Source organism: Apodemus sylvaticus, chromosome 1 (genome assembly GCF_947179515.1).
Source record: "Apodemus sylvaticus chromosome 1, mApoSyl1.1, whole genome shotgun sequence".
Lineage (NCBI taxonomy): Eukaryota > Metazoa > Chordata > Mammalia > Rodentia > Muridae > Apodemus > Apodemus sylvaticus.
The window spans coordinates 167956920-167981257 of record NC_067472.1 but is presented as its reverse complement, the minus strand read 5'-3'; the positions used below and the strand labels follow the sequence as shown (position 1 = coordinate 167981257).

Genomic DNA, 24338 nt, shown 5'->3' with positions numbered 1-24338 from the left:
ACTTGACCAGTGAGGAGGAGGCTCTTCTCAAGAAGAGTGCGGACATACTATGGAACTTGCAGAAGGATCTGCAATTATAAAGTCTCCACCTTCGACTGTTTACCAGATGTGTGATCACATCATTGATCACAGCATTCCCATTGCAAGTGTTTTCACATCATAAAAAAGTTCAATAAATTTTTGGAAACCTGTACCATCAGTCTCCGGTTAGAAGGATTAATGCCAATGGCACCTCTCCCAACCCCTTTTTTTGAGACAGTCTCATGCATACTAGGAACCTGATCCGTTTTCAACCCCAAATCCCCGTCTACATCATTTCATCAGCTGCTCTATCAATGTACAAGATTCCAGTCCACTGGGCATCAGACTTTTTGTCTTGAATGTATAACATTGTAAAGAATGTTCAGTAAAGCCTTTACTTCTGGTGTTTCTCCCTTCACCATCCTTCCTATCCCACAGTGCTTATGAGGTGATCAAGCTGAAAGGTTACACGTCCTGGGCCATCGGCCTCTCTGTGTCACACCTGGCCGAGAGCATCATGAAGAACCTCAGGAGGGTGCATCCCATCTCCACCATGATTAAGGTAATGGGTCTGTGGAGGCCCATTTTGTATTTGAGAGATTTGTTTCTTGGCTTCACAACGAATCTGCTTCAGAGCAGGTTGGAGGCCTCGAAGTGAATTCATCTGCTTGTGGTCTTTTGGAACACAATAGTGTCCTGTGGAATTATATGGACACTGACATTTGTAGATGTCTGACTCAAAGAACCTTGGCTGAGTTAGGCTGAGTCAGGTGGAGACCGTGCTCCCTGAGTCTCACAGGAATAGAGAAGTGTGGTTGATTATGCACCTCGGTTAGAGTTTGAGGCTTTCTTTTTGTAATTTGGCTTGCTTTGGTATTTTTGAGGCAAGGGTCTTAAAGAGTGTCTGCTGGCCTGGCCTTGAACTTGTTAGGGAGTTGAGGATAACCCTGAACTCTCCTGCCTCTAACTCTCATCTGCTGGGGTTTCAGGCATGTGCCAAACCTAGCTGCTTTTGCTTTCTGACTTTCTATTTTGCTGTTCCTTATTGTCATAACCTGGACATCTCTGCAATAGAATAACATTGACATTCTTGTTTTATAAAGGATTTTATAAGCTGGGCAGTGGTAAAACACAGTTTGAATCTCAGAACATGGAGAAACAGGCAGGTAGATCTATAAAAACTTTATACTTGTAAGGGTCTAAATCCTGAAGAATACTAGGAGGTGTAGACAAAATGTAATCTCTGTCATTCTGTGTCTTGGGTCTCTATGGAATCAATGATGATGTCTTCCTCAGTGTCCCATGTATCCTGGGACAAAGTGGAATCTCAGATGTTGTGAAGGTGACACTGACTCCTGAGGAGGAGGCCCGCCTGAAGAAGAGTGCAGATACCCTCTGGGGAATCCAGAAGGAGCTGCAGTTCTAAAGTCTTCCCAGTGTCCTAGCACCTCACTGTCCAGGCTGCAGTAGGATTTCTATGGAGACCATCTGAGCTGTGGTTGGTGGTCTGGGGGAAAAAAATCTCAGTTCCCACAGCTCTGCCCTGCTGCCAAGTGGTACTTGTGTAGTGGTAACCTGGTTAGTGTGACAGTCCCACTGTCTCCGAAACACACTGCCAACTGTGTGCAGGCTTCGATTACCCTGTGAGCCTGCTGCATTGCTGCCCTGTGCACCCTCACCAAACACGCCTAGGCCAGTGAGTTCCCAGTGAGTGATAACCTGGCTCCAGTGTGTAAGTCCATTATGCATATCTTGTACATAACTGTTCTATAGGATATTTTATGTATTATGTGTCTGTAGTGTACAGTGCAATATCATGTGAAATGCAAGATCTGCATATGGGTGATGGAACCAACCACTCAAGTGTCATGCCAAGGAAAACACCAAATAAACCTTGAACAGTGAGTGATGGCTTTGCTCTTTTCTTAAGATGAAGTTGGGCAGCTGGTCAAGATAATGAACGCATTAGCTCTCAGGATCAGAGGCAGGTGGATCTCTGGCATTTCAGCCAGCCTGGTTTATGTAGTTCCAGGACAGCTGGAGCCTCCATAGTGAGACCCTGAGGTTAAAAAAGAGAAAGTTAGGTTGTGGGGCTGGAGAGATTTGGAGCACTGACTCCTCTCCCAGAGGGTCCAAGTTCAATTCCCAGCAATCACCGAGTGACTCCTATGGCATCCGATGCCTCTTCTGGTGAGTCTGAAGACAGCTACAGTGTGCTCAAAGGGAAAAAAGTTGGGCTAGAAAGACATAGGGTCCCCAGGACACTCTACCCCCGGAGAGGTGGAGACCTAGAGCTTGTTGGCTCCTTATAACTGGGACTCACAAACTTGAGCACACGCAACTGAAACCATTTAATCGGGACTAGTTCCCTGCTCAGGTTTTGACCCTTAAGGCAGGAAGCATGCAGGTTCTGGAAGCACCTCAAAGGAGGAGTGGGTATTGAATCCTCAGCGTTAGAGACACACACCTGAGACACTCCAACATGGCCACCCCTACTATCACTCCCTAAGTATCCAAGTATGAGGAGTCTGGGGGCCACCACAGTGAGAAACCATGTCTCAAAAAATTAAGATGGATACTATTAGACTTCTCAGGTTAAACTTTCTACACATTCATGTGAGCATACACAAACATAAAACTTATAAATAGTAATAAAATTTAAATTCTATTGCGCCCAACCCTGGCCAGCAAGGAAAGACGCCACAGGACCAGGTTCTTCTCTGCAACGCTTTATTCAGGACTTTTTCTTTCTTCTTCTTCCTGGGGCCCCAGCCCTCTCCCTGCCGCCCTTATATAGCCTTTCAGCCCTGTCTGCAGAGGCTAGTGCACCGCTTCCTAATAGGTGAACTAAGTGAATTCTTCATTAGCATATAAGTGTGATAACATATACAGCATACTGCGCATGTACTAAAGTTGTTTACCACCAGAGAGCTGCATCTGGTCAGCGCCATCTTGTAATGGCGATGAACAAAGGTGGCTTACTACAAAATTCTTTGGAAATAAGTTGAGACAAGTGAAGGGTTTTTTTCAGGGTCCTGTTTCTTTTTTGGGGGGGTTGTTTAATCCTCTGGAACTATAGTTAGGATAGCTGTGGGTGCTGGCGATTGAACCCGGGTCTTCTGCCAGAGCAGCAGGGCATCATAATCCTTAGCTGACCTTCAAAACTCCTTAGGTACTACTGAATAAGCAGCTATGTTTTATGGATTTACACTGAGCTAGATATGTTTGGGTCCATTTCTGTTATCCAGATGGCTCAGCGGTGAAGAGCACTGCTGCTCTTCCTGAGGTCCTGAGTTCAATTCCCAGCAATTACATGGTGGCTCACAACCATCTGTAATGAGAGCTGATGCCCTTTTCAGGTCTGAAGACAGCTACAGTGTGTGTACTCACATACATAAAATAAGTCTTAAGAAATTTCCAGCTGGGCAGTGGTGGTGCACACCTGTAATCGCAGCACTCTGGGAGGCAGAGGCAGGCGGATTTCTGAGTTTGAAGCCAGCCTGGTCTACAGAGTGAGTTCTAGGACAGCCAGGGTTATACAGAGAAACCCTGTCTCGAAAAAACCAAATCCAAAAAACAAAACAAAAAAGATTTTTATTATCCTTGGTTAGGCATTTTATAGATCAATGTAAAAACTTGCCAGTTGACCAGCAAGCAGCAGAACTCCATTACAAAGCAGGCAGACACATGCTGCTGAAGACATCTAAACAGGGCCTGGTGAGGGGCTTAGCAGGTAAAGGTGTCTGCAACCTGACATCGGAGTCCAATCCTCAGAGCCCAATAGTTAAAAGGAGAACTGATTCCTGCAAGTTGCCTAAACACAAACTCTAGAGCACTTAGCTTGTCTGTCTATCCATGGCTTCAGCTGTCCTTTGTAACCAACCTTTACCTGGGCATCCAACCCGGCTACTCTGAGGTCAACTTGACCCAAACGAGTCATTTGTAAAGAGGAACTCAGGATCACCTGGATATTTGCCTGGAGGCAAGTCTATAGTGCATTTCCTTCCTTTGTAATTGATGTCAAGGGTGAGCTCACAGCTGGTGGAGCACTGGTAGTTCTGGGCTGTAAAAGAAACCAGACTGATGCTGGGCAGTGGTGGTGCACGCCTGTGATCCCAGTACTCAGGAGGCAGAGGCAGGCGGGTTTCTGAGTTCAAGGCCAGCCTGGTCTACAGAGTGAGTTCCAGGACAGCCAGGGCTACACAGAAACCCTGTCTAGAAAAACCACACACACACACACACAAAGAAAAAGAAAGAAAGAAAGAAAGAAAGACAGAAAAGAAAAAAAAGAAACCAGACAGCGCAAGCCACAGGGAGCACAGGCCCCCCACAGGCCCCCATGCAGCCTTTGCTTCAGTTCTCGCCTCTTGGCTTCTGCTTCCAGTTCCTGTGGTGATGTCCTGGATGAAGGTCTAAGGATATGGATGTGTAAACCAACGATAACTTCCTACCCAAGCTGTTTTTGGTCATGGTGTTTATCACTGCATATGACACCTGTTGTGGCAATTGTACTAAAGAGACAATTGTGGCACAAACCAGGGCTACAAGGAAAGGCCCTAAAGCAATCTATTAAAACAAACAAAAAACCAAAACCAGTAACAAAAGAGAAAGAAAGAAAAGAAAGAAAGAAAAAAAGAAAAAAAGAAAAAACAAAAAGAGACCTCTTGGCCTGTACCTGGTATGATGTAATTGTGGTTTGGCTTTATAAACCCTACTCTGCCCCCAACTCCTGGGCTGAGAGTTCTTTGTGGCAGGAGCCTGTTCTCAGTAGCTGGCTTGAATTTAAAAAAAAGACTCTTAATTGCCACTGAATGTAATGGTGGTCTATAACTTTGTCGTGTGGACCAGAGCATGCAGACACACTGAGCTGCAGGCTAGCTTTGAGAGAGTGCTCATTCAGAGGACCCAGGTTTGATTCCCACCTTATATGCTAGTACGGAATTTCACACCCATACATCTGTAACTACACACACACACACACACACACACACACACACACACACACACACGCACACACACACACCTGTAATTTCAGTTCCAGGGCATCCAACCTTCCCTTTTGGACTCCCACACACAACAAACACAGATTCTTTGCAAGAGCAATAAGTCCTCTTTAACCCCTGAGCCAACTCTCCATCCCCTAAAGAGATTTTGATTACATGTCTATTCCAAAAAATGTCACTCACATTGGTCTACTATATTGATGACATTATACTGATTGGATCAAATGACCAGAGGTAGCAACCATTAGAATATATGGGAAATAAATCCAACCCAAATCCAAGGGCCTTCTATATCAGTAAAATGTCTAGAAGTCCATGGGTACAGAGCATGTAGAGATACTGCTCCTAAGATGGAGGATAAGTGGGCTGGAGAGATGGCTCAGCAGTTAAGAACACTGACTGCTCTTCTGAAGGTCCCAAGTTCAAATCCCAGCAATCACATGGTGGCTCACAACCATCCGTAATGCGATCTGACGCCCCCTTCTGGTGTGTCTGAAGACAGCTACAGTGTACTTACATATAATCAACCTTAAAAAAAAAAGAGGAAGGATAAGTCACCTGGTCCCTCCCACCAAGGAAGAAGCACAACATTTGGTGGGCCTATTTGGATTCTGGAAGCAGCTTGTTCCTCACATGGGTGTGTTACTTTGAACCATATACCAAGTGACTCAGAAAGCTGCTAGCTTTGTGTGGGCCCTGGAATGAGAGAAGACTCACGGGTCCAGACTGCTATGCAAGCTCTTCTACCATTTGAAACATATGAGGCCGACCCAAGGTAGTTGGGGTATAGTGGCAGATAGAGAGGCCGTCGGGAGCCTGCAGATAGGTGGATCCCAGTGGAGGAGACCTTTGGGATTTTGGAGCAAGGCTCTCCTGTTATCTGCAGACTACTGTTTGTTTAAGAGCGTTGGGCCTGGTGGGAGGGAATAAAATCTGGAGTGTAAATAAGAGTGTTGGGCCTGCTATTAGGCATTACTGGAAACTGAAGTTTGACAATAGGCTACTGAGTTACCTCAAGCTGCCTATCATGAGCTGGATATTATCTGACCCACCAAATCATATTGTCGGCAGAGATGGGATTGTGCACTGGCCTGATACCATAGATTTCCACTCACCAAGGCTAATGTACCTAGTGCAGAGTGCCAGATCTGTCAACAGCAGAGACCAGCACTGAGTCGCCTTGTATGGCCCCATTCTCTGGAGTTACAGCAAGTTGCAGGCCCCTTTCCTCAGGGAAAGGACACTTTGTCCTTACTGGAGGAGATTACTCTAGTTATGGGTTTGCTGTTCCTGCGCATAATGCTTCTGCCAAAACCAATCGATGGACTTACAGAACGCCATGTCCACAGTCATTATTTCTGACCCCAAACCCTTCTTCCCAGTCAGAGAAGTGCAACAGTGGACCCACCCTGCTCGTGGACTCAGAGTCTGCCACGTTCCACAGCCACCCTAAAGCACGAGTCTGGTATGAATGAGCTGGCTCTTTGAAGACACTGTCACAGCACTGGTTAAGCGGCAGCAGCCTGGAGGGCTGGGAGGGTTCTCCAGAAGGGAGGATGTTTGAATTGATATCCATACATGGCGCAGTTTCTCCCATTGCCAGGACCCACAGATCCAGGAATTGAGAGGCAGCAAAAGGAGTGGTTCCATCACCCCTAGGCACTCAGCAGGAAATTCTTTGCTTCTTGTTCCCCACACCTAAGTTCTGAAGGCCTAAGAAGGTTTGCTTTCAGGGTGGCGATTGCTCCTGCCATAGCAGAGCAGACATCATTTTGTTACTTCATGACTGTAAGTTTGCTCCCGTTACAAACTGTAGTGTAAATATCTGATAGATATGTGAAGTACACACAAGGGGGTAGCAACCCACGGGGTGAGAACCACTGCTTTAGAGAACCCTAACAGAGTGTGTGTGTGTGTGTGTGCTTGTATGTGCAAACTAGTACACATGGAGGCTAGAGGATGATATTAGGTGTTGTCCCCCCCCCCATTGTTCCCCTACCCTACCCCATCCCTGCCCTAAGGTGTCAGAACCCTGTTTTTGGAGATAAGGACACTCATTAATTAAAGCTAAGATGTCTAAGGAGCCGCAGGGGGCCTCTGTCTCTGCCACTCCCAAACATGCATTACTAAGTAACCACTTGCACCTTTGTTCTGGGAATCCAACTCAAAGGCTCACGCTGGCATTGCGAGCTCTTTATCAAAGAGCCGTCTCTCTAGACAGGTAGTGATATAAATGCCTACAAAGAGCTAAGTGGTGGGGCCATATTCCCTTAATCCCAGAGGCAGGTAGCTCTCTCGAGTTGGAGACCAGCCTGGTCTACAGAGTGAGTTCCAGGACAGCCAGAGCTACACAGAGGGACCCTGTCTCGAAAGCAAAACAAAACAAAAGCAAGCAAGCAAACAGACAGATGCCCCCATCCTCCAATGCCAACAAACAGATGTAAGGGCGAAGGGTCTAGGAGCATCCTCAAACTCAAAGTTCCTCATTTCCTCCCAACAGAAAAGTAGCACCGTTAATGTGGGGCCCTCTAAAAGGGGCGCTTGCTAAGCTAGCTGCCATCCTCTGTGTGGTCCCAGTGCTTATACATCTTCCACTAGAGGCCTTGGAAACCTAGAGTCCATCTCCTAAAACCTGAGGCGTTAGGCCGCCAGGTGCACTCAGCCAGGTACTTGACCAGGCAGAGGGCGGGCCTCGCGTGCTGACATAGGCTTTGTGATGTTCTTTGTCTGTTAGAACTGTTGGCCTCGGGGCCTAACCGTTATCCTGGTTTCTCACCTGGGCTGTGGAGTCAGCTGTAGGGTGTGTTCTTCTTGGCATCCTCAGAGGAAGTGGGCAGTGCCTTCATCCACCTGTGAAGGAAAGCATTTGTAGGCCTGTGGGCTGGGGAAGGAGGGGCCTGCGGGGAGGGAGGAGCCTGCGGGGAAGCAGGGAGGAGCCTGCCGGGAGGGAGGAGCCTGTGGGGATGGAGGGAGGAGCCTGCGGGGAAGGAGGGAGGAGCCTGTCGCCTTAAGTCATCCTTTGCCTCTTTGAGGCTTCACTTCTCTCCCACACTCCAGCTAGGGAACGCTTTCACTTCCCTGGCTCCTGTGCTCTGCAAGCTCAAGAGGTAGCTCCTAGACAGGTATGGTGGTACGGGCCTATAATCCCAGCACTTTTGGAGTGGCTGAGGCAGGAGGATTGTGGTGAGTCCAAGGCCAGCCTAGACTACATGGTGACCTCCTGGCTAGCCCTAGATACAATGTGAAACCCTTAACTCCGTTCCCCCTGCCGACAAAAGGTGTTTAATGTCTTGACCATCGGAGCGGGTATTCACTGATGTTTCAACTCTTCAGGCTCAACATGTCCACCGTCAAGGAGCAGCTAATTCAGAACCTAGCTCCGGAAGAAAAACTTTCCCGCTGTAAGATCACTGTAGTCGGAGTTGGAAATGTGGGCATGGCGTGTGCTATTAGTATTTTACTGAAGGTAAGTAAGCAAAAAGCCGCCTGGCAGGAAATTAAAGGAAATGTGTAAAACCTGTGGCGTTGATGAATTTAAGTGTTGGCTCCGTGTGGTCGTTGGCACGGGCCTGCCATCTATGTACTTGGTAGGTGGAGGCCAAGAAGGTCTGGAATGCAAGATCATGCACAACTACAGATCAGACTTGAGGCTGTACTGGACTGTGAAATCTTGGCCAGAGTTCAGCGAGGAGAGGAGGGGAGGGGAGAGGAGGGGAGGGAAGAAAAGGGTAACTGGAGAGAGACAGGAGAGCAGAGGGAGGGGGAAGATATATATATATATATATATATATATATATATATATATATATATATATATATATATATATATATATATAGAGAGAGAGAGAGAGAGAGAGAGAGAGACAGATGCAGAGGAGAAAAAGAAGGGCTGGATCGCTCAGTGGTTAAGAACACTTGACTGTTCTTCCAGAGGTTCTGAGTTCAATTCCCAGCAACCACATGATTGCTCACAACCATCTGTAATGATTTCCAATTCCTCTTCTGGCGTGTCTGAAGAGGGTGATAGTGTACTCACATACATAAAATAAATGAATCTTAAAAAAAAGATAGACAAAGAACAGAGATAGAGACAGGGAGATAGAGACAGAAACAAAGACATAGAGACAGGAGACAGAGACAAATAACGTGCCAGAGACAGAGATTTCTATCTGGCAAGCAGGCAGGCAGGCAGGCAGGCAGGCAGGCATGGTGGCAATGTGATTCCAGCCCCAGCAGCTTGGCTGAATTCTGGGCTTCCAGCCCTGGCCAGCTAAGGGCAGATGCTCTCACTTAGATCCTGATTGGAAACTTGCTGAGGGAGGCGGGAAGTGTGGAACCCAAAGGCTGAGGATTTGAAAATGCCAGATGCCTCAAAGGTGGAGGGGGGGGGGGCTAGGGGCAGAGGGGAGGGGGAGGGGGAGGGGAAGGTGGAGGGGAGGTGGAGTGGGCAGGGACAGGGCCGGGAACAGGCAGGAGGAGGTTGAAAGTCTGAGGAGACAGAAAACCTCCAGGCTCCGTTCTGCGTCCTAAGCGTCCGGACCCCGCAAGCCAGCCCACCGGGCTGCAGGAGTCTCTTTGCTATGACTAGACAGCAGCTGGCTGAGCCGGGGAGACGGCTCGGTGTGTACAGCACTTGCCACCAAGTGTGAGGATCTGAGACTGAAGCCCTGGTGCCCACGCAAAGCTGGACGTGCTAGTGCATAGGTCTGTAGTCCCAGCATCTCTGGAGGAAGGAAGTGGGGTCAGGAGACTCTGAAAGTTCCTGTGCCTTGGCCTGATGTATGCTGCAGAAATAATAAAGCAAGGGGAAGGTAAGAGCCTCAGCCCCTGACCTTGGTACATGTGCTTTGGCATGTTCACCACGAAGCATGAATGACTGCATACACACACATTACACACACATACACAGCGATAAGTATTAGCTTAAGAAAATATACCATTGGGAAATTACAGAATATACAAAGGAGAGATCAGGACTTGCAGTGGATGGTTAACTGAAATTCAGTAGGAGCCTAGAAGGGGAAGAAGTAATTACTTACTCGGCAGAAACTTAAGGACCTGGGTCTGTAGCTAATTGAGTGATAGCACCACCAACCCTGCCCCCCCCCCCAGAAAAGGCCTATTTCAGGGGCTGGAGAGATGGTTCATTGATTGACAGCACTTGCTGCTCTGTCAGAGGCCTGGATTTGCTTCCCAGTGCTCTCATCAGTAGCTCAGGAACATCTGCAGCCCTACTTCAAGGGGGTCAGATGCCCTCTTCTGACCTCTGTGGGCACTGCATGCCTGTGGTGGCACACGCCTTTAATCCCAGCACTCTGGAGGGAGAGGAAGGCTGATCTTTCTGAGTTTTAGGCCAGCCTGGTCAAAAGGTGTTCCAGAACAGCCAGGGCTACACAGAGAAACCTTGTCTTGAAAAACAAAGACCTGGTGCTGGAGAGATGCCTCAGCGATTAAGAGCACTGACTGCTCTTCCAAAGGTCCTGAGTTCAAACCCCACCTACCACGTAGTGGCTCACAACCATCCATAATGAGACCGGATGCCCTCTTCCAGTGTGAAGAAAGTGACAGTATACTCACTTACATAAAAATAAATACATCTTTTAAAAAAAGAAAAGAAAAACAAAGACCTATTCTAAGTAGCATTTGAGACAGAGAGACAGGAGGATTGCTACTTTGAAGCCAGCTAGAACTACACAAGAAGCCCCTGTCTGAAACCCTCAGGAAAGAAAAGAATGGTTGCATCTGTGCATCCAGAACTGTTTTTAAACACACACATGCAGACACACATGCGTGCACACATGCAGGCACACATGCAGGCACATGTGCACACATTTAAGCAGAGAGAAAAGCACAGGCTGCCCCTGTGTCCCACAGAGGACAAGTGGTCACCACACCTAACCCAGCTGGATTTGCTGCTCCTGCACTGTGGCCATGCTGACCCTCCCAGGAGGAAGAGATCTGGGGTACTCAGCCATGACAGGCTGAATAGGAAATTGTCTCATTTTTTTAAAAGTGCTTAAAAAACATTTTTTTTTTAATTTGAAAAAGGATGCAATCTTTTCAGGCACAATGTTAAATGCCTGAGGCAGGAGGATTACAAGTTTGAGGCCAGTTTATACTATATAGCAAGATGCTATATTTTTTAAATTTATGTAAGTACCCTGTAGCTATTTTCAGATGCACCAGAAGAGGATGTCCGATCTCTTTATGGATGGTTTTGAGCCACCACGGTGGTTGCTTGGATTTGAACTCAGGACCTTTGGAAGAGCAGTCAGTGCTCTTTACTGCTGAGCCATCTCTCCAGCTCCCAGCAAGACCCCATTTTAACACAGTGGCATACAAACACAACAGCCCACCTCCTTGGACTGGAGAGTACTTGCCTAGCAAGCGAAAGGCCCTGGGTTTGATAGTCAAATGGAATAATACACCCGGTTTGGTTGCACACACCTGCAATCACAGCACTCAGAAGATGGAGATAGGAGGACCAGAAGTTCAAGGTCACCCCCCAGTTACATAACAAACTTGAGTCCATCCTAGGAAACATGACCCTGTCTCAGAACAAACACACATGTACACAACAACAAAAAATAAATAAAAAGGTAAAAGCCATGTAGTATATTAATTATTTGCATCACATTTCTGTTGTATTATGTTTTAGAAGGAATACAGAAATTATTTGAACATTGACAAGATGTGTGTAGGTATGTGCAAATGATCTACCATGTCCTGTAAGAGCCTTGGGGGTTCTAGGACCCTTTCCTCAGGTACAGAAGGACAGATGTGTGTCAGTTTCCAGAAGAACCACATAGTACCTGCTCTGAGAAAAGTAATGAAAGGGATTTATTCCTCACTCTGAGTTATTTATTAGAATGTAGTTACTGGAATCCAGAGAACATATTTCCTTTTTCTTTTTCTTTCTTTTTTTTCTGAGACAGGGTTTCTGTGTTTAGTCCTGGCTTGCCCTGGAACTCACTCTGTAGAACAGGCTAGCCTCAGAAATCTGCCTGTCTCTGCCTCCCAAGTGCTGGGATTAAAGGTGTGCGCCACCACTGCCCAGGCTACATTTCTTTTCTTAATGATTTGTTTTTTAGTTTATTTGCATTGGTATTTTGTCTGTATGTATATCTGTGTGAGGGTGGCCAATCCCAGGAGTTTCAAAGAGTTGTGAACTGCCATGTGGGTGCTGGGAATTCAACCCAGGACCTCTGGAAGAGCAGCCAGTGCTGCTAACCATTGAGCTGTCTCTCCAGCCATGAGAATGTGGTTTTTCATTCATTTTTTTCTCATTCTATAGCTGTGGCTGTCCTGGAATTCACTATGTAGAACAAGTTAGCCTTAAACTCATAGAGATCTGCCTGCCTCTGCTTCCCTAGTGCTGGGATTAAATGCATACCTGGCTGAGAATACATTTTTTAATATTCCTACAATTTGTGATTATGACAAAAATTCAAGTGGAATTAGAATAAAGCCAGGTATGGTCGTCAATTTGTAATCCCAGTACTCAGGAGGCTGAGGTAGGGGAGTCATGCCTTTGAGATGCACCTGGGTGGTATAGGGATGTGGTGGTGCATTCCTTTAATCCCAGCACTTGGGAGGAAGAGACAGGTCTGTGTGTTCAAGGCCAGTCTTGTCTGCAGAGGGAGTTCCAGGACAGCCAGAGCTAAACAGAGAAACCCTGTGTGAAAAACAAAACAAAACAAAACAAAACCCAGCAAGATATAAAAATGTAGTATCTTACAGTGTTTGGGATCAGACTCAAGGCCTTGCACACACAGGGCAGGCCCTTTGCCAGCCAAGATCCACGCTCAACCCCCAAACCCTTCTCCTCGAAGTTTGGAACTCATAATCATAACTTTTATGTGTTTCAGGGTTTGGCTGATGAGCTTGCTCTTGTCGATGCTGATGGGGACAAACTGAGAGGAGAGGCACTGGATCTTCTGCATGGCAGTCTTTTCCTTAGCACTCCAAAAATCGTCTTTGGAAAAGGTTAATTTTAGTTTTATGATATTACTTCCAGAGCTTTGTGAAAATCATGAGTAATTATTTGGACACTTTGTAATCTCAACACCTGGGAGGTGGAGGGTAGGAAAGATCAGGGGTTTAGGCCAGCCTAAGCTACATACTGAGTTTGAGGTCAGCCTGGGCTACATTAGACCTGTCTCAAAAAATAGAATAGGCAATCAGTTTTACCAAATTGACTTTAATCAGTATATAATTTAAAACATCACTCGGAGCTGGAGAGATGGCTCAGTGGTTAAGAGCGCTGACTGCTCTTCCAGAGGTCCTGAGTTCAAATCCCAGCAACCACATGGTGGCTCACAACCATCTGCAATGGGATCAGAGGTCCTCTTCTGGTGTGTCTGAAGACAGCAACAGTGTACTCATATACATACAATAATTCTAACAAAAAAGAGGTACCATAAGCATTTCAAATTTTCTCAAAACATGTAAATGTTCTTATGAATTTTCTGATTTGTCTGTCTATTTAATTTGTCTTATTACTACTACTACTATTTTTCTGAGGGTCTTTCTACGTAGTCGTGGGTGTCCTCGAACTCATTATGAAAACCAGGCTAGCCTCAAACTCTACAGAGAGCTGCCTGCCCTGCTTCCCAAGTGCTGGGACTAAATATGTGCACCACCAAAACCAGTCAATTTTAATTATCCCTAAAAATGACATGTGTGTGTGTGTATGTATGTATGTATGTGTCTACATGTAGTTATGTGCACATAACTGTCAAGACCAAAGGCTTGGGATCCCCTGGATCTGATGTTAAGTGAGCCACCAGATGTGGCTTCTGGGAACTGAACTTGGGTCCTTTGGAAGAGCAGTAAGTGGTTTTCCTTGCTTGCTGTATGTATGGGATTTCTTTTTTCTTTTTTGGGGTGGTGGTGGGAAGGGCTTATTTATATGAGTTCTCTATCTCCATGCCAGAAGAGGGCCTTAGATCTCAGGATAGATGGTTGTGAGCCACCATGTAGTTGCCGGGAAGGGAACTAAGGTACTGTGAACGAGCAGACAATGCTGAGACCTCTCTCCAGCCTCGGCAAGTGCTGTTAACTGCTGAACCATCTCTGCAGCCTTGGGTTCCTGTTTTTGTTGTGGTGGTTTTATTTGTTTTAAAATTGAGGTAAATGTTTTTACCACAGAGCCTGATGCCCTGAGTTCAATTTCATGGACCTGTATGTGAGAGTGAACATACTGACTCTCCCAGATTCTTCTCTGACATTCATGCAAATTACATGGCAGCATGGAGCATGCACACACATGCACACACTCGTGTGTGTGTGCACACACACTCATATAAACACACACATATAGAAACACTTATGTGCATGGGCACATACACATAAGAATATGAATGGTATGTCTAAGAGGTGCTTGAGGACTTGCTAATCAAAAATGTATCAATAATGGTTGATAATGCTAAGTCAACATTGTGTCAGTGTGTTGGGTATAGTAAGTAAAATAATTTCCAGCCAGGTGGTGGTGGCGCACGCCTGTAATCCCAGCACTTGGGAGGCAGAGGCAGGCAGATTTCTGAGTTCAAGGCCAGCCTGGTCTACAGAGTGAGTTCCAGGACAGCCTGGGCTACACAGAGAAACCCTGTCTCAAAAAAACCAAAACCAAAACAAACAAACAAAAAAAAACCATACTGGTATAAGTAGCTTATTTTCTTGTATAGATTAAGACCTAATTTATTTGTAATATCAAATAAAGCATGGTTCCTTCTAATATGGTTCCTTATAATTAGAGGTAAATCTTTTCTTGCCATTAGATTCCTAAAACAACATGGAAATGATCAGACATAAGCTTCTAGTTTGTTTGGGTTCTCTGAAAAGCCAGAGTGTTGGGGATATAGTCTGACGGTGGGTCGGCCAAGGGTTCACTTTCCAGCAACACCAAAACACAAAACAACAGAAGCCAGAGAGCTACTGTGTTTCTTGCCCCGGATTTTTTCTGACAAATAGAAATGTGGGTTGAAGGGAAAGTTGGCCTTGTTTGACTTCTGTAAGATGCTTCAGTGTGGGGAGTCTGTTTGCATATTCAGGATAGGAGGTGAATATTTCAAACCCAACAGCATGGGATAGACACTTCTAGAGCTTACAGAGTGGGTGACAGTCCTAATGGGAACACCTTCTTCTATTTCCTTCTTAGACTACAGTGTATCTGCCAACTCCAAGCTGGTTATTATAACAGCTGGTGCAAGATCGGGGCCTGGAGAAAGTCGCCTTAGCCTGCTGGAACGTAATGTTGCTATCATGAAAGCCATTGTTCCCGGCGTAGTCCAAAACAGCCCGGACTGTAAAATACTGATTGTCACAAACCCAGGTGAGGTCCCCCCTGCCCTTCCTGAATGATGATTGGTTCTCAGGATTCCATTATAAAGGTTGTAGTGGCAGGTAATAAGCTTCAAAGTCTGCCATACTATAGGTTCTGATAGATGCCATCACAGTAAGATCTGGAATATCTCTGTCACCTCTGAAGGGCTGTGTGCCCATTTATAGTTCGTTCCTCATCCTACCACTTGACTCATTTTCTGGAACGGCAAAAACAAAACCAGACCAAAAAACAGTCCGTGAGACAAACTTTTCTACCCAGCCCCATTTAAGGTGCTATTATTTTGCATCCATCTATGTCTGGGATATGTCTGGGAATTGGTCCTTTGCATTGCTGCACTCTCCTGATTGTCTCTGTTCGTGTGTGATGTGATGGGCATGCATGTGCTCCTGCATGCCCAGAGCTTGATTTCTCCCTCCACTGCTCTCCAGCATCTCCCACTGAACCTGGAGCTTGAGATTGTGGCTAGACTGCTGACCATTAAGTTCTTAGGTCGCAGGGCGGTGGTGGCACATGCTTGTAATCCGGCACTTGGGAGGCAGAGGCAGGCGGGTTTCTGAGTTAAAGGCCAGCCTGGTCTACAAAGTAAGTTCCAGGACAGCCAGGGCTATACAGAGAAACCCTGTCTCAAAAAACCAATGAAAAAAGAAAAAAGGTTCTTAGGCCAATCTGTCTCTGCACACTCTGACCCTTATCTACAACCCTAGGGTTGTAGATGTACCTACCATGTCTTACTCTTTAAATGGCTACTAGGGATCTAACCTTAGGTCCTCATGCTTGCTATTTTGTGAAGAGCTGGAGAGGTGGCTCAGCAATTAAGATCACTGACTGGTGTTCCAGAAGACACAGGTTTGATTCCAGCACCCACATGATGACTTCATCCATCTAAGCTCATCTGTGTCTACCACTGAGCCAGCTCTGCAGTCCTCCTTATACATTTCAAAGATTATTTCCCCTGTTGGTGTTTGGAAGTTGCTATATGTGTATGAATGTTTTTGCCTACATGAATGCATGCATACCACATGCTTGCCTGGTACCCGTCAAGGCCAGAAGAGGTGGAAGGGTCCCCTGGAGCTTCAGTTACAGACAGTTGGGAGCCATCATGTGGCTGCTTGGAACCAAACTGGGGTCCTCTACAAGAGCAGCACATGCTCTTACCCACTGAGCTGCCTCTGCAGCCCACTGATGAATTAATGTGAACATGTGAACATTCATGTGTAAGCATGTGTGTGATCATACATCTTCCTTTCTTTGGCATCTGTGATGGGAGCAGGAGAGCACACTACAGACTGAAGTGTTTGGCTCTGTTAGAAGCTGAAAACACATTTTCAAAGTCCTGTGTAGTACCTGTGACATTTCCCACCAGCAATGTCCCTGGTGCTGTCAGCTTTCCAAAAGTTTTGCTTGAGCTGTCTTCATTTTTGAAGATAAATCTGGCCAGATGGGTTGAAATCCTGGCTGTTATCACACATTTCCCAACTCTGTTAATTCTTCTTAGTTTTATTATTATTTTTAAATATGTATGGTTATTTTGTGTGCATGTATGTCTGTGAGACACACGCATGGCTGGAACCTCTGCCAAGGGAGGGGTGCTGAATCCCCTGGGCCTGGAATTACATTGGTTGTAAGTCAAAAAGCAACTGACACTCTTAACTGCTAAGCCACCCCCCAGCCCTCCTCAAAAGCATTTGCAAATCAAATCCTCTTCATCTCCAAGGTCTGTTGTTTGCTTCTTGAGGGGATGCTTCCTGGATTTCATGAGTCTGTTTTATTTTATAAGGCACAGGAGTTTTCAGTGCATTTATTTGGCCAGTTAATGATTGGACAAAATTTTCTTCAAATACCCAAAACCCAAAATGATTTCCCAACCTTTCCTGCTTGCCCCCCTCCTTCCCTGAGCCTGGCATGTGTTCAGGACCCAGCTCAGCAGCTCGTGTGGCGTAGTCATCACCTCCTGCGTGCATAGAGCTTCAACATCAAAGTGGTCACGGTCTTCCTGTATTGCCTCCACTTGTGCAGACCATCCTGGCTGTGTCCACATGGAATTCTAGGCAATATGTTGATAGTGTAGGTGAGGATGTGTCAATGGGAAGGAGAAATTCAGAAGGTCAAAGAGGTAGACCCGACCCATCATTATTATATATGCAAGAAAAGCCCATTGAGTATCTCAGAAGATGTTTTAAGATTCTGCTGGTCAATGATTTAACGGAAAAACCCCTGAGTATGCCTACTGTTTAGATTCACTGGACTTTGAACTATGATAAATCTGCATTTGACTCCCAAGATAATGTCTCTCTTTGGAAAAAGCAACTGTAGAGAAATTGCTGTGGATCTCAAACGTTGCTTGCCATTGCTCTTTCTAGTGGATATTCTGACGTACGTGGTGTGGAAGATAAGCGGCTTCTCTGTCGGCCGTGTGATTGGAAGTGGCTGTAACCTAGACTCCGCTCGTTTCCGTTACCTGATTGGGGAGAAGCTGGGCGTCAACCCTACAAGCTGCCATGCCTGGGTCCTAGGAGAACATGGGGACTCCAGTGGTAAGTGTGACCAGTCGCTGCGTGAGTGAGGTGTGCGTCTGTGTGCGCCATGCTCTTCACACTGCAGTCTCTGCCAGTAGAGCTGCACAGTTTGCATTTTGTCATTCTGGAGGGTGCATGTCTTTTTAGACCAGCCTGAGCTACAAAACCAGATCCTGTTTGAAAGAAGGGTAAACACTGAGGTGGCTCGATGTATTTGCATGTGACATGGTGATCAAATCAGGGTCACCAGCTTTGTGGTTGCCTCACAAACCCTTCATTTCTCAGTAGTAAGAATAGTGAGACCTGGGGCTGGAGACATGGCTCAGGGATTAAGAGCACTGACTGCTCTTGGGAAGGTCCTGAGTTCAAATCCAAGCAACCACATGGTGGCTTACAACCATCCTTCATGAGATCTGACGCCCTCTTCTGGTGTGTCTGAAGACAGCTACAGTGTACTCACATATAATAAAAACAAATCTTAAAAACAAACAAACAAACAAACAAACAAACAAAAACCATAGTGAAACCTGACCAGCCTGAGATAGGCGATACTTTAAAATCTCTTCTTTTAAATTATCCACACCTCTGGCTCTGTGGTGCAATGGTTAGAGCATTGGACTTCTAGACAGATGAAGGCATTCAAAGGTTGTGGGTTTGAGTCCCACCAGATTCGCTTTTATTTTAATAAGAGAGTTATAACACAAGAATCAAGTACGGGAGTTAGGAAAAAAGGAAAAGTGAACCAAAGTCCACGAGTATTAAAACATCCTGCTCAGTGGCAGCATTGTAGGCAAGGAGGTTTATCAGAGGCAGAACTATTGCTAACTTAAAAAAAAAATTATGTGCACCTGAAGCCTGCAGAGGCCAGAGGTGTTGTATCCCCTGGAACAGCAGTGACTGTGGTCATGAGCTGCCCGATGTAGGTGCTGGGAGCCGGACTCAGGGCTTTGGAAGGCCAGTGTCTGTCCTAACCCACCAAGCCAACTCTCCAGCTGGAGATCACACTGGACCAGAATGAACCAGGACTCCTGAAACTTGGGCTGGGCTGAACCTTGCTCTATGGCTGAGGATGACCTTGAAGTTTGTTCCTCCTGCCTCTCCTTCCCAAGGACTATCTGCTAAGCTCTGTCCTCAGTCTGAGAGCACATAATTGCTCAGGGCAATGTCCTTAACTCTGCACCAGATGCTGCTCTTCACTCAGATGTGTGTGCTGCCCCTGGGCCCCACTCTCTTCTCCTCCCCAGGATCAGAACCTTTGCTTTTATCCTCTACTTTCTCATGCCAGGTTTTATTGATTTTACTTCATGTGTAAATGACATCACTTCACACTTGACTTTCTCTGTGCAGCTTTTATTGCTAGACATAACCTGTTCTACTCATGTTGTCACAAGTGACAAGTTCTTGAGAATGAGCAGTATTGCACCACACAGACACACCCCACCTTTCCAGTCTGTCTGTAATGGACCTTCGGCTGGGTCTAAGTCGTGCAAGTATACAGAGCTACAGTCTACACGGTGAGGCAGCTGCTGTCCTCTGTGTCCTGACTGCATTTTTTTTTTGGCCGTATTACATGCCCAGTAATGGGATGCTGGCTCATATGTTAGTTCCAGATTTACTTTTGGAGCACCACCATATTGTTTTCCCCTGGATTCACAGGCTGTTGTGAGCTATATGTGCTAGGATTTGAACCCAGGTCCTCTAGAAGAGCAGCCAGTGCTCTTAAGCACTGAGCCATCTCTTCATCCCTCCCCCATTCCTCCCAGCATCTTTCTTTTGGGGGGGGGGGTTGGATTTGGCTTTTTTTGAGACAGGGTTTCTCTGTGTAGCCCTGGCTGTCCTGGAACTCACTCTGTAGACCAGGCTGGCCTCGAACTCAGAATTTCGCCTGCCTCTGCCTCCCATAGTGCTGGGATTATAGGCGTGCGCCACCACCGTCTGGCACCCAGCATCTTTTTTTTTTTCCCATCACTTTTCACCTTATGAAGTTCAGTGAGAGTCAGGGCCTCTCACTGAACCTGGTGCTCTACCAATGCCCAGTGACGATCTGCCTGGCCTGCGAGTGCTTGTATGTGTGCCCTTGTTCCTATGAAGGTATTTGGATTGCATCCCATTCCTTAGGGACAGTTTATATTCGAGTTTATGTGACTACATATCACTCCTTAACCTTGTTGCTGTGGGGAAATGTGGTGTTAACTCCTCTAACAGATAACATGTTTCTTAGCAATTCTTTTCTTTGTAGAATCTGTGTTTTTGTATATTGCTTTAAAATGGTTTCTGTGCCATAGTTATAAATAATTCAATTATGTGTCTTCTAATGTGTCCTGCTATTTCCCTTCCTGTCCATTTAAAACTTATTTTGGGGGCTGGAGAGATGGCTCAGCAGCGCAGATGGTTCACTGCCATCGGTGACTCCAGCTTCAGAGGATCCAATACTCTCTTTAGGGCCCAGGCCCACATAGAAACACACATGTGTGCTTAAGTGAAAAGCACAAAATACAAACAAAAATAATAAAATCTTAAAAAACAAAAATAGCCCTAATACCTTGTTCTTATATATGGTGTCAGATAGCATCTTAACATTAAAATCCAAGCCCAAAATCCATCCACATGTGGTAGTGAACAACTGTAATGCCAGCACTTAGGATGCTGAGGCAGGAGGATCTGGAGTCCACAGACATCCTCAGGTATATAGCAAGTACATACTCTCAACCAACCAAAACCAGGAGTGGTGATGTATACCTAAAATCTGACATTTTGGGGGTGGGAGGTAGGAGTAGGGGCAGAAAGATCAGGAATTTTGAGACCATCTTTGGCTATACACTGATCTGAGGCTAGCCAGATTTACATGACACCATCCTAAAAACAAAACCTGTTGCTGGGCAGTGGTGTTGCAGGCCTTTAATCCCAGAACTTGGGAGGCAGTGGTAGGCAGATTTCTGTGTTCGAGGCCAGCCTGGTCTACAGAGTGAGTTCTAGGGTGACAAAGAGAAACCCTGTCTCGAAAAACCAAACCAAACCAAACAAAAAAAACCAAAAAACGCCAAAACCTGTCAACCAACCAACCACTAAGTGTGTAACACAAGCTTGTTATCTGGTGCTTGGGGCAAGGGCAGGGAGATGTGAATTTGAGGGTAGCTGAGGCCTTTCTCAAAAGAACAGAAATGGAGCAGAAGCCTCCCCCCCTCCTCCAACAGAGCACCCAGCACTGAACTCACAGTAAGTGACTTGGCTTTGGCAGGAGGAGTTCATGTGGAAAGCTTTGTTGGTTTCTTTTTCAGTGCCCATATGGAGTGGTGTGAACGTTGCTGGTGTAACTCTGAAGTCACTGAACCCAGCAATCGGAACTGACTCAGATAAGGAACAGTGGAAGAATGTTCACAAGCAGGTGGTGGAAGGGTAATAATAGTTATGCGATTTGTTTAATGCCCTAATAAGCAGTAGTAAGAATACTACACCATAGGGGCTGGAGAAATGGCTCAGTGGTTAAGAGCACTGACTACTCTTCCAGAGGCTCTGAGTTTAATTCCCAGCAACTACATGGTGGCTCACAACCCTCTTCTGGGGTGTCTGAAGACAGCTACAGTGTATTTATAAGCATTAAAAAAAACAAAACAAAACAACAACAAAACACCTTAAGGCAGTGGTGGTGGCTCACACCTTTAGCTCCAGCACTCGGGAAGCAGAGGCAGGTGGATCTCCTTGAGTTCAAGGGTAGTTTGGTCTACAGAGCGAGTTCCGGGACAGCCAAGGCTATATAGAAAAACCCTGCCTTGGCAAACAGAATACATATTGCAAGTGGCTGCAGAGATGGCTCAGTGGTTAAGGCCACTGGCTGCTCTTTCAGAGGACCTGGGTTGGCATCTCATGAATTTGTTTTTTTGTTTTTTCCTTTGCAACTGCAGCGGCTACGAGGTCCTTAAAATGAAGGGCTATACCTCTTGGGCTATCGGGCTGTCTGTGACTGATTTGGCAAGATCAATCTTGAAGAATCTTAAGAGGGTACATCCTGTTACCACGCTGGTTAAGGTATGCATTGAGGAAATGTTTATCATACCTGGTCACTGGTGAGGTTGAGTATAAAGTGATTTCAGAATGAGGCAGGTGATGGGGTTCCCTGCAGAAACAAGTATAGGAAAAGGATGTGCTTCCAGGAAAGTTCCAGAGAGCATGAAACTCTGGGCACGTATGAGGGTTGGGATATGCTGTCAAGAGTCCAACCCTCCGTGCTCATACCTGCTGTCTACAGTCAGAGGTCTTCTATTGCCATTCACAGTCCCAGCCTCAGCCACATTAGTATGAGTTGGGAGGGGCCAGGAGATAGGAAGAGTTCACTGAGTGTTTTATCCTCCAGGGGTGGGGTGGTGTGGGTAGTATGGGACAGCAGATGCTGCCTTATGCCAGAAGATGTATAGGTTGCCCAGACTCTGTCTCACAGTTGTTTCTGTAGCCTTGGCTTTGGTTATGGGAGTTGTAAGAACGTTGGGCTACTGGCCAGAGTTCCAAAGCTGAGTACCCTCACCTGCGTGGTACCAGGATGCACCCTCCTAAGATGAAGCTGTGCATCTCCCATGTTTCTGTCCATCTCTGAGTCCTAGGGGGAACTCCAGGAAAGGTGGCAGTTTAGGAGTACAGAAGAGCAGGAATACATCCCTAGGTCATATTCGCACACTCGGCTGTGTGTGTGTGTGTGTGTGTGGAGCGGGGGCAGTAGTCCTGAGCTGCTCTTTTGGGGTTTCACCTGTAGCAAGTGGTGTTCAAACGCTGTGGTGCCCTCTGTCGAGGGTCTAAGTAGAGGCTCCCTGGTCACCACCTACCTCCCTCAATGTGTCCAAAGGCTGCTTGCTCTCAGTCCTTCGCCAGATAAAAAGGTCACACAAAGACAGCGTCACTTCCTTCCCCTTAGACATCAAGATGCTCTGGGTCTGTTGAGGTATGAAGAACATTTTGCCTCTCATGGTCCTTTCTAAGGCCTCTGGCACATTCTCCTTGTCATTTACCATCCACATGGTCCAGGACAAGTTGTCAGTTCCCCCAGAGATTCCCGTGCCTTCTGCATAGCTCTACTTGGTGCTAGAGTCTCTCCCATGTTTTTATTCTAGAGCTTTCTTGCATGTTGGCAAGGGAACCAATGATATGACTGTGTGTTTCAGGGCTTCCATGGGATAAAGGAAGAAGTCTTCCTCAGTATCCCTTGTGTCTTGGGACAAAGTGGCATCACAGACCTTGTGAAAGTCAACTTGACCAGTGAGGAGGAGGCTCTTCTCAAGAAGAGTGCGGACATACTATGGAACTTGCAGAAGGATCTGCAATTATAAAGTCTCCACCTTTGACTGTTTACCAGATGTGTGATCACATCATTGATCACAGCATTCCCATTGCAAGTGTTTTCACATCATAAAAAAGTTCAATAAATTTTTGGAAACCTGTACCATCAGTCTCCGGTTAGAAGGATTAATACCAATGGCACCTCTCCCTCCCCTTTTTTTGAGACAGGGTCTCACTATACAGCCTTGACTGACCGCGAACAGAAATCTGCTAGCAACCCCCACCCCAGTGCTGGATTAAAGGCAAGCATCACCAGGCTTACCTCAAATTTCTGCCTTTTATAAATCTTTTGTGTCTTCTAGAGATGTAGTGTGCACAGGAGGAAATTTCATTTCCGAGGAACCATCGAATGACTAGCTCTGAAGTTTACATGTGACAACTCATTGCAACTCAGAAGTTCTCACAAAATGGGAAATTCTGGTTCTGGAGCTTGTGGTGTTCCCTCTTCTATTACAATACTGACGCATTCACATTACTTCATTTGTCCTCCTTACTAAATATAGACTACTGTACATCAAGGGGCTAGCGATAATGGCTCTGTGTTTAAGAACCTATCCAGAGGTTCCTGCTTTCAGCACCCGGCACTCTCACAGTGGCTGTAGCTCCAGCTTCAGGGGATCTGACACCTCCTGCATTCGCTGAGTTCCAGGCATACATGGTGCACAGGTAGACATGCAGGTGACACATGACACTAATAATGAAGCTTAAAAATATATATCAGAAGAAAAGTAGATGAAACTTTGGAAATGGGGAAGGGCTGGGTGTGGTCATGTTAGCACCTAGGTGGCAGGCAGCATCGTAATGCTGTGCTGTGATGAGGACCCTGTCCAGGGAGCCATTGATGACCACTCATGAACGCTAGAGAATAGTCGCTTCCTTTTGACGTCCAAGGTAGGAATGTGTGTGCTGTTCCTGATTTACACATGCAAGCCATTTCCTTGATTCCATGAATTTGAGACAGGCACTGGAAGGAGACAAAGCCTAAGGAACCAGGTGCAAGATGACATATGGATAGGGCAGGACTCTGAAGGAAACAGGCCGTGATGACTCCTGTATTCTAGAGACGCACCCATTGCGTCAATCATGGTTCAGCTGTCAGCCTGTTACTACTACTATTACTCTCAAGGC

The 24338-nt window shown here is 46.2% G+C and overlaps 1 protein-coding gene across 2 annotated transcripts; it reads left to right on the top strand.

Annotated features, from left to right (window-relative positions):
- The first annotated feature begins 8364 nt into the window (after positions 1-8364).
- Positions 8365-23203, top strand: LOC127668663 (L-lactate dehydrogenase C chain). Of its 2 annotated transcripts, XM_052162378.1 has the most exons (7): positions 8365-8490; positions 12893-13010; positions 15184-15357; positions 17730-17903; positions 21164-21281; positions 21788-21911; positions 23036-23203. In XM_052162378.1, the coding sequence occupies exons 1-7, from the start codon at positions 8365-8367 to the stop codon at positions 23198-23200; spliced, it is 999 nt and encodes a 332-aa protein (XP_052018338.1). In that variant the 3' UTR covers positions 23201-23203. The 2 variants fall into 2 exon arrangements, with proteins under 2 accessions (XP_052018338.1, XP_052018347.1); XM_052162387.1 differs by lacking the exon at positions 15184-15357.
- Positions 23204-24338: the final 1135 nt, after the last annotated feature.

Excerpts from the sequence above, each read along its gene's own strand:
- LOC127668663 (XM_052162378.1), top strand. The coding sequence starts at position 8,365 with ATGTCCACCGTCAAGGAGCAGCTAATTCAGAACCTAGCTCCGGAAGAA. Across the intron at positions 17,904-21,163 it reads AGAACATGGGGACTCCAGTG|TGCCCATATGGAGTGGTGTG; the intron begins GTAAGTGTGACC and ends TTTCTTTTTCAG. Across the intron at positions 21,282-21,787 it reads CACAAGCAGGTGGTGGAAGG|CGGCTACGAGGTCCTTAAAA; the intron begins GTAATAATAGTT and ends TTGCAACTGCAG.